Genomic DNA, 10,348 nt, shown 5'->3' with positions numbered 1-10,348 from the left:
ACATCAAGAAAGATCGCATTAAAAACAATGTGATAGATGCTAACAAATTTCATTGTTTATATGTTTTAAATTGTTTGTATATCCATAACGTAGTGCACACCTTTGTCCATGAAGCCAGTCGGCTTCTGGCCCGTATTTTTCTAAACACCAGAAGAGTCATGACGTACGCATGCCCTTGCCGAATGCGAGCGCGCAAAATGGAGCAGCGATGGTGCCAGCAAACGGGAAACCTATAAGCGGGCTGGAAGCCCAAAAAGTAGATACAGCATGTCTCAGTTTGAGCCGAGACTTAAAAACAATGGACAAATGTGCAGCACTGGTACAACACTGTGCCCGGTTGCAGTAGGTTACGTTATGAGATTTCTGTACAGCACTACACCTAGTGGTGTTTAATTCACGTTTGCAGCAATTCTGTACCTTGTTGAAGATGGATGTCACTGTTGTCAATTCCTGCATAGCTGCCAAGTGGGCCCATGTCATGTGTGACAACTTGCATAGTCCTCTCTCTCAAGCAACAGTTTGCATGCTGCAACTTGTACTTTTTCTTTCACTATTTTGTGTTTATTGGCTCAAAAATGAAAGCATACAAGGTGATGTTCGATTAAAAGCCAGGATTAGCTGAAGGTGTAGCAAATGACATGGAGTAACTTGGCTGGCATATCATTGTGATTTGTTATAGATTGTTTAACTGGAGATGACTCTTGTAGATCACTGAACTTATTGTGCAATGTTTTGAGTGATTATGCTATGTACAGTCTTTGTTGGGCACAGCTGCAGCTTATGAAGGCTAGAACACATACAAATATTGTATATACTGAAATATAGTCACACAAAAGCAACGTTTGGGAGCAAAAATGCATGATCATAGAAAACAATAGATCTTTAGGCAAAACAAAACTCACTCTCACAAAATCAGTTTGGTTTATTTTGACTGATAATGGGAACACATGGGGAGTTGGAAGTACAAAAGACACGAGAATATAATAATCTAATCACAATATTGAGAAACCCGACATTTAATGGCATAAAAAAACAGGTAACATGTGTAGAAAAGGTCTGCCAGCAAAATGCCATCAAAATGTGTGGAAAATATCCTAGAAGAATATGTATACAACAGGCTGAAGTTCAGCTTATCACAGGGAAAAGGAAGTGGTTACAAGATAGAAAAACGAAGTTGAGGGCAACCCCACAAAAGAACATTGTAAATCACTGGCCTGGATCTTCAGCAAAAGGAAAACAGTCTTACCATGGAGAACCGAGGGCAAGACCCCCCAAAAAATGGCAGTGAGTCAGGTGGCCAAGCAGAGATGCAAAAGATGATGCTTCATCTCCCCTCCTCCTTGCATTCTACCCCACTCTCGGACCGCCTCAACCCACCGTTTATGGCACGACAGATCCCAAGTGTGAAAGAAAAAAAACAGAGGTGAAGATGAAAGACAGTGTGAAATCTCACCTCTCCTCGAGGGTGTCAAGGACAGCAATCCAGCTGGTTATAGTGTGTGTAATCTGACAATAGCTAATGGTGATTCTGTACAGATGTGGAGGGGAAAACAAGTGTGATATCTCTACTTCCATATGCCTTAGCCAAACTCTCCCCAAAGGAAAAATGATTGAGATCTCATCTCCACTCCACAATGGTGAGGTGATTAAATGCAAAAAGGAAGCACAGCGTCAGAACCCTCTATACACCTTTCTCAAAGTTTGACCAAGTTAAGATTGAATGGCATGCACCGTGAAAAATATTTGTTCTGCACCCAAAACACAGGTGGTAGGACAGAGATATGCTAGATGCAAAGTAAAATCTGCCCCATTCCATTTGGTTGGCTTTATGCAGGGCAAAAGCTAGCCTCTTCCGAACTGTCTTGGGAATAACATCATTCAAACATCATGAATCAATTAAGTGATACAGTCTTCCTATTCACCAATCAGTGGGCTTGCATTTCCACGCACACCTGAACTTAGAATGAAGGAATATCACACCTCCATCCGATCCCAGCATTCTCAAAAGATGGAAATATGTTACATAAAGAATTTTTAAGATAGTCTGCCAAAGTAAGCCCAGACAGCCGACAGTAGCAGAGCACGCTGGGCAATACAATGAACATCATAATTAAGGACTGTGAACTCACAGAATTCAGACCGGGGCACCAAAAATAAGAGGCTGTTTACATATGGAATTATGTTCTGTAAGATTTACATGGCCTCAAACGTTATCCATTCGACAAAGGAAGAGGATAGCGTCTTTATGTCTGTGCACGACAAGAATGATGCAGTCAGAATCTTCATTTAAGCATTACTGCAGAAATTCTGGCGCTGCAAATTTCCCATTTTAGATTTTTTGTGTGCTACGGTTACCATTTTCTCCCTTTCTCTCTTCGCATAGGTTAGTTTAACTGGCAAAATACCTGCTCATTACTGAATTTCAAATTTATGGCTTCTTAGTAGGAGGGTTTAAAAGCACTCTCTCTCAATATGTATGTTCTTCCTCCCACCATGACCCTCATCAGACAAACAAATCCATATTTAGCAAAAGATGTAGTGCAAGGAACGCAGTGATTCTCTCAGGATGCTCTCTGCTGGATGGCCACCCTCACTGCAAGAAGTCCGTCTCAGCCTGAATGTGAGAGACTTGCAACACAGGCAGTAGGAGCAGGAACGCATCCTGGACGTAGGAGGCGCTGTTAGAAGCCTGTGAAGGAAGAGAGAGGAAAGCAAGGGCTCACTAGTAAATCTGCTATTCACAATCTTGCAATTAGGTATGGTCAAATATCAACTTAACACTCAATAAGTGGTAAAGCAACTGCAGTACTGTGCATCCAGCAAATATTAAAACAAAATAGTTTTTGATAAAAAACAAAGTGAAATACATACGTAACAAAATCTGCTAGGCATAAATGCTTAAAATATCAGATTCTGATACATGTCTGACAGAGGGAAAGAGCAGTGCCAGAATTTGTTAGGGACTTGGATCTGAAAGGAGACTTGTGCTTTACAGGCACAGATTAGGTCAGAAAGAATAAAATGGACGCACAGGTGTTAGGCACCAGACAAAGACGATAGGCTAGTACTAGAAGGAAAATCTAGCATTGGGAAGGAAGGGAGCCTGGGAGTATAGGAAAGATAAATAAAACAAAGATCTGTTAAAATGAGTCACTACGGCAGAGGTTTTGGCATGATGAGTGTGTCATAAATTTGAGAGGGTGGAGGCTAGAGCAATGAATCAATGACAGGAGGGATCTCAATGAGAGCGCCAGGCAGGCAAGCATTTATTGGGGAATGTTCTTGTAATATTTTGTTTCCCCTAGTATTCGACCTGCTGAGTTTGTGAAGAGATGTTCTTACTAGGAATATTGTCAATATATATTGAATTATTTCCCTGCTGAAGAAAGTGCCCAGTACAGTTATAACCTATAGACATTTGATCTGACTCCACGCTGTGACTCCATCAAAGTCTTACCACTCATTGGTGTCGCCTAAGCCAACAATTTTAATAAACCCCGTTTGATCTGCCTTTCGAAACTCTCTCACCCATTGGCACCTCCAGCTTAATGCCATAGTAGCTGATGAGAAGTTTTAGCATACCTCTAAAAACACTCCTGTGATTAATGGGTTAAGAACATCCGCCTTCTCCTGCGCCTGTAAGCAGTAAACACAACTGTTAAAGCAGAACATACCAGAAAAACAGTGGCAGATGATAAACTGGTTCTGCAGCTTTCTGAGAATAGCGTGGCATGCTCCAAAACAAGGAATAACAGTGTGAGGGAGAGAAAGAGTGTATGTGTATAAAAGAGACAGGGAGTGAGAGAAAGAAAAAGGCGAGAAGTAGGAGTAAGAGAGCGAAAAAGAATGAGTAAAAGCATTAGCGAGTGAAAGAATGAGAGAAGTGGAGTGAGACAGAACTAAAAAGGAGAGAGCAGAGTATAGCTGTGTTTCTTCTTAGGAGAGAGAAAGAGAGAGAACAGAAGGATGATGCGAGTAGGAGGAGGAAAACCAGGTGTGAAAACCAGGATTTGATTAGGAATACTGGATTAAGCCACTGCATGATCTGCCTGGGTCTACTTACATTCTATTTTCCGATTTATAACCAAGTCTTTTGCTAACAAGAGAGACACCTTATGGTCATTTTTTAGGTTTGTGAGATGTACATTTTCTGGGAGCAAATGCATCAGTCACACTTTCTGACAATACGACCTTGAATTCAAGGACGAGTTACACAAGTCGCTGCCCGCTGGTTATGCTTGTGTACCCAGCAGCCCCTGGCTCATCTGACTGCAATGCTTTCTTCAGTTGTAGTTCTCCAAGTAAACTTATTGATTAGAGAAATATCGAATGAAAGGTCTTACTGCCAAAATAGACCATGGCTCATCCCAGTACGTCGATACTAGGGTACTACATCTGTCAGGCCCAGATTCTTCCCCCTAGCACTCCTGAGTTTTCAACATCTCTCCCTGACGTCATCACTGTTAGTCTTCTACTGGAAACATGTTAAGAACTGACTGCGTTTGAATTGAGCATCATATGGCTAGAATCTTGCGCGAGAGCCCTACTCACTCTGCATTGGGCCACTCAGGCTTCTGGTGTTCCCCAGCTACACAAGACTCTGCAAAGATGGCAGTCTCATTCAGAATGAAGAGCCTCATCTGGGAAAGTCTCTTTCACACTATTTGCTCGATACTCATCCCCACCGTGCTTCTGGCATGCCGCTCAAAATGTAGCTAGCTATTTCTCAAATAAAACATGTTCCATTTCTATCCTGTGGATGGCTCTCCTTTGTTCTAGTGCCAAACAGCCTTTTATGTGGAAATCACTGTGCTTTCAAAATGATACATCCAAACATGAATACATTGTAGGGAGGCAGGCTGAGCTTAAAAGGAAATATTAATTCCCGCGGGCCCACCTGAAGCTTGTAATGCAGTAGATTCACATGCTTTGCATACTCCTACCACCTAATGCTGAGTGCGGACAAATGCAAGTTATTTTATTTGAATAGCTTGTGACTCCTTCCTTAGTCCACAATGTGCCAGGACAAAGATTCCACCTCAGACTCCGCTCCTACCCCTCCCCACCCAAGGAGGGGAGTATTGTAATTGAAGCATAGTGAAGGTAAAACGAATATATGAACTAGGCATTGTGAGTACCAGCTGGTTAATGTGAAAAAAGTCTGAATCTACCCATGCTTCAGGGGAGGAGGGAGAACAGGAATCCACATCGCATAAAGATGCCTGTGTGTTGACCATGTAGCAGCTTCGCATATGTGTGCTATTGGAACGTTACAGACTGCAGCACTATCAGCTTTCTTGTTACGAGCGGAATGTGCCATGTAGTGTGGGCTTAGCTTTAGTACAGTGCGTTTGAATATACCCTACTAGAAATGGGCTCCCCCAAGTGAGACTTTGCAAAAGAAAAAGAACAGTTGTTTAGCGTTGCAATGGATTTTGTCATAACAATGCAATACTTAAGTCCTTTTTTAACGACAAGTGTGTGTGTGTGTTTAATACTCTTTCTGCTCCTGACTCTGGGAAAAAGATAGGTTCTCAGTTCTCTTTCTAAGCTGCTACTGAAGCTAAAGTAAGACAAAATGAAGCATATGCTAATCCTGCCATTTAGAGATGTAGCAAGTAGCAGATGATATAATTAACAGGCACTTGAAGTTGCCTACGTGTTTTTCTCGGTAGTAATGGACAAACATTTTCCTCTTGGTTGCGCAACAGGTGCATGTGGAGGGGTTTGTGTGCTTCATGCACGTTTTGCACACACTCAATCTGGAAATTTAAGGTAACCAAATACTTAGATCTCGGGTGGCAGAAAGCTAAATACATCTCCCTGAGGTTCAGATCTTGGTGCTGCCCCTTGTCTCAGTTGGAGCTTTTCATGTAGATGGATTGGCATCACTAGAAGCATTGTATACCGTGGCTCCCTTGCCCAAGTTGGGAGCGACAAGAATATGGGCCATGGATGTCGGCCTCATTTTCCTCACTATGTATGGGATCAGGGGAAGTGGAGGAAAAGTGTAAGCGAAGATCCCTGATCAGATCATCCATAGTACACTGCCAGTGGAAAGTGAGCACAGTAGGCGAAGCTTTGGCATTTTGTGTTTTTGAGGATGACGAACCGATCAACCATGGGTGTACCTCATTTTTGGAAGTAGCTGTAAAGTACTTGGCAATTCATTTCCCATTCTTGGGCTTGTTGATGTGTTCTGTTTATCAGCTCTGCAGTGTTGTGGTCTACTACATGTAGATCTTCCACTAACAATTGAATGTGACTAAAAAGGGACCAATGCCTAATTTTGAGATAGTGCTGAGAACTGGGTCAAATGGGTCCTGCATTATTTTTGGATATAGTGAATAGCAGTCATGTTGTCTGTCTTTAGGAGTACTGTTTTATCCCAAATGATGTAGAACATGTCGCATGCTAGCTGGACTGCTATAAATTCTAGGTAGTTGATATGATAAGCCTGCTGATCCTGCCAAGTGCCCTGGAACGTTATGTGATTGAGGTGTGCCCTCCAATAGATGAGAAGCATCCATGAAAACAGTCACCTGCAGTTGAGGGCCAACATATCATATGTTCAGCCCAGTAAGAAGTCCCCTGGTTCCACCATTTTAGACTTTGATGAACACGGGGCTCCACCAATACTAGAGCTTCCTATTGGCCAACTGCGAGTGACCACTGACTTGCAAGACACTCCTGTAGTAGACGCATATGTAATTTTGCATGAGGCACTAAGCATTAAACCATTATCCCTACAGTTCATTGCCATGTTAATTGTGGCAGGACATTATGAACCGTCACTAGACCCCGCGGACTTATCCAATTATCGACCCATCTCGCTCCTCCCCTGGATAGGTAAGGTCGCGGAGAAGCTCGCAAACAAAAAGCTGTCCCACTTCTTAGAGGCAAACCACCTCCTAAAAAACTCCCAAACAGGTTTTAGACCAGGTCAGGGCACAGACACCGCCCTCCTGGCGGCCGTAGAAAAAGCGAGGGAAATCATGGACTCAGGAGGATCAGTGGCAGTGGTCCTCCTGGACCTTAGCGCGGCATTCGACACTGTCAGCCACCAGGTCCTAGCCCAGCGCCTGGAGAACACTGGCGTACAAGACAGTGCGCTGAGATGGCTCACATCCTTTCTCTCCCGACGCTCCTTCCAAGTCTGGGAAGGAGAAAGCCGCTCTCCCTCAATCCCCCTCCAGTGTGGAGTGCCCCAGGGCTCCTCACTGAGCCCCACACTTTTCAACGTGTATATGGCCCCACTGGAGGAGCTGGTCGCCCCATTCGGAGTCACGATCGTCAGCTACGCTGACGACACTCAGCTGGTAGTGACCCTCTCTCACCCCAAGCTAAAGCCCTCCAACCTGCAAGACTGCCTATCCACCGTCCATCAATGGATGGGCGACTCTGACCTAAAACTTAACGGGTCAAAAACAGAGATCTTGCTCCTCGGTCACAAAACTCCGAGTCTCCCCCCTAACATCTGGCCCGCCTGTATGGGTGACCCCCCCTCCCCTAAGACAGAGGTTAAGAGTCTGGGAGTGTGGCTAGAGACAGATCTCACTTTCCGGACACAGGCTAGGAAAACAGCCGGCATCTGCTATGGGCTCCTGAGATCATGCAGAAAGGTGCTCCCCCTACTACCATTCCAGTCCCGCCTCCTGCTAATTCAAGGTTTAGTGCTAGCAAGGCTGGATTATAGCAACGCTATTTACCTCGGGGCACCGGAAGCCACCTTGCAAACACTACAAAAAACCCAAAATGCCGCAGCCCGCCTGCTCACAAACACCCCAGCAGGAACATCGGCCAAACCTGCCCTGAGAAAACTTCACTGGCTCCCCGTGAGGGAAAGAGTCGCCTTCAAGGCCCTCTGTCTGGCACACAAGGTCCTGCACAACGCGAGTCCCCCCATTCTGAGCACTTGGATCACTCCATACAGACCGTCGAGAGCGCTCCGGTCTGAACAGGGAAACCTTATCATTGTCCCTAGGGTGAAGAAAACCCGCATCGGCGGCCGGAGATTTTCGGTAAACACGGCCAGAAAATGGAACGCTCTCCCCTCGAACCTCAGAGCTGAACCAAACCTCCTCAAATTTAGGAAATCCCTCAAAACCCTCCTTTTTCCCTGATTTTTCTTCGAAGTCTCCCTGTGCCCCCCTTTAGGAGTTCGAGGTTTTAGCGCTGGGATACTCAAGGGTGACTATGCGCTCTATAAAAACCAAAATAATAATAATAATAATAATAATGAATGAAAAAGGCAGCAACCTTTTATATGAAATCACTCTCTCTTGGTTAGGTAGTCTTTCCCTGCTGCAGTGTCTAACACGGCGTTGAAAAGGGGATGAGTTGGAGGGGTTGAGATGCGAACATTGACAGTAAGCCCCAGTGTGTACAACAGAAACACAGCATGTTGAGTGTGTGCTAAGCATTTTATTTGCTGCTGCTCTTTATCAGCCAGTCGTCAAGGTATGGAAATACATGAATGGCATTTCAAAACATGTGCCGCTACTTTCAAGCAGTCGGTGAAAATTCATTGGCTGTTGTGACCTCAAATTATGAACTGACAGTGTAGTCCACTTACCACAAAGCGCAGCGAGACGGAATCTCCTGGACAGATGGGGACGGTGATGGTGATTGGGGAGTAGGTATCCTTGAGGTCAAGAACAGCAGTGCAGCACCCTATGCAATATTGGATAGTCATTTTATTTTAATGGTCTTGCTAGCTAAGCAGAAGGACTCCTCGTACTCTGGGGATGAGCAGGGTTTACAGACCCAAAGGTGATTAGATTGGGCATTTGGTATTACCGTTTGGACAAAACAGGAAGGGCATTTTTCCATAACACCCTCCCCCTACAGTCATTCTTAATACGACCGGATTCTTGGATAGGAAACTGCTTCAGAGAAGAAACAACGCTGTCACCATGCAGTAGGTGGTTCTTTCCTTTTGCAGGGTCAAGATCCTCGACAACTGGCACCGAAAGGAGCACAGAAGTTGATGATGGCCCTGGAGCTCGAGCTCAAAAGTCCGAACTCAATGGTGGAAAACACATTCAAAGGCGTTTTGTGGGCTAATGAAGGAGTCACAAAATAGCTTGACTCAAAAACTTCTTCTAAGAAAAGCAACTTGCAAACGTCCTTGCCCAACACTAGATAGCAGGAGTATGCAAAGCATGTGTATCTGCAGCAACACATGCTACAAACCCTTTGTCTGCTGAGGGTTAATCAAGAACAGGTTCTTGATCAAGAAAAGGTTCTTGAGTTTTTACCAGGCGAGACAAACACTGAAATGTCAATTCACTTCAGCACCATTAACAAAGAAGTGAAGTTCAATAATCTCAGCTACATTGATGGGTCTAGGATTTGGGCCGGCATCGACAATAAAAAGATCAGGCCCTATTGGCCAATCAGCTAACCAGTGATCAATTCATGCCAATGGGGCTGTTTCTGGGGGAAGGGGCTGTTTCGGGGGTGTATCTGGGACACTTTCTGCCCCTCCCAGTAGTCCCGCTACCCAGCTATGCCCACTGAGAAAAGTACTGTGTTTCAGGTCCACGCCCATCCCCAGCCTACACCCAGGCATTTCTTCGTGCAAAGCTTGGGCAATAAAATTATATCACCTCATCATGGGTGTGTCACCTGCAAGCTCATTAAGGTGTTCCTACAAAGTATGGATTCGAGTGTGCACATGCTGCTGGGCTGCGGTGTCCTCCTAAGCTGTTTAGCTTTCTACAAGCAGGCATCTATTCCCTGAGGAGACTGACAGATCCCTCAAACTCACAGCCAATAGCAGTAGGCAGCCGCTGGCCAGCAATTCTCTTTGCTGTAGTATCTTTCTCTCCGTCCAAGGCTCTTCGACAGTTCTCTGTAAATAAACCAGCATGGCTGATTTATTCTCATCCCAATACGGATTTATTTATGAATAGCATTCGCTTTGCATTAGTGTAACAGGAATAAATGCTGGCTGCATTCAAATTCAAATCTGTCACTCGTTATAGTATTAATAAACATGGTCAAATTAACCAGACTCTGAAACACAGGAAAACTGGGGAATTCGATTAAGTCACTTCAGCCATTGGGTTCCCTAAGGTTGTCTCTGTAGACTGTAGAGGAAGTAACTTGATGAACTAAGTCGAAAGATAATCCGCTTCACAGCCTATCACTGGGGCCTTCAGGGACACCAGATGTGTGCTTCAAAAATGGCAGGCTTTCATAGAATGTTATGTGAACTACATCAGCAATGCACACACAAAACAGTGGCACAAACCTTTAATTTAAAAGAAAGGAACATCAGATTCCACACAGATCAATGAAATGTGGTCTACAAGAGGATGCATGTTGCTTATTATTTGTTGTC

General features: G+C 44.4%; 1 protein-coding gene across 2 annotated transcripts in view; it reads right to left on the bottom strand.

Moving 5' to 3' along the window:
- Nucleotides 1-898: 898 nt before the first annotated feature.
- Nucleotides 899-10,348, bottom strand: part of FAM114A2 (family with sequence similarity 114 member A2) — a 310,681-nt gene continuing 301,231 nt past the window's right edge. For both annotated transcript variants that reach the window (XM_085617644.1, XM_085617643.1), the window contains 2 exons: nt 3,583-3,636; nt 899-2,689 (listed from right to left, as the gene is read on the bottom strand). In XM_085617644.1, the coding sequence (XP_085473770.1) occupies nt 2,591-2,689; nt 3,583-3,636 (153 nt within the window). In that variant the 3' untranslated portion in view covers nt 899-2,590. The remainder of the gene's footprint in view (nt 2,690-3,582; nt 3,637-10,348) is intronic.

The sequence above is a fragment of the Triturus cristatus genome, chromosome 7 (genome assembly GCF_964204655.1).
Source record: "Triturus cristatus chromosome 7, aTriCri1.1, whole genome shotgun sequence".
NCBI lineage: Eukaryota > Metazoa > Chordata > Amphibia > Caudata > Salamandridae > Triturus > Triturus cristatus.
This window is presented reverse-complemented; position numbering and strand designations above follow the sequence as displayed.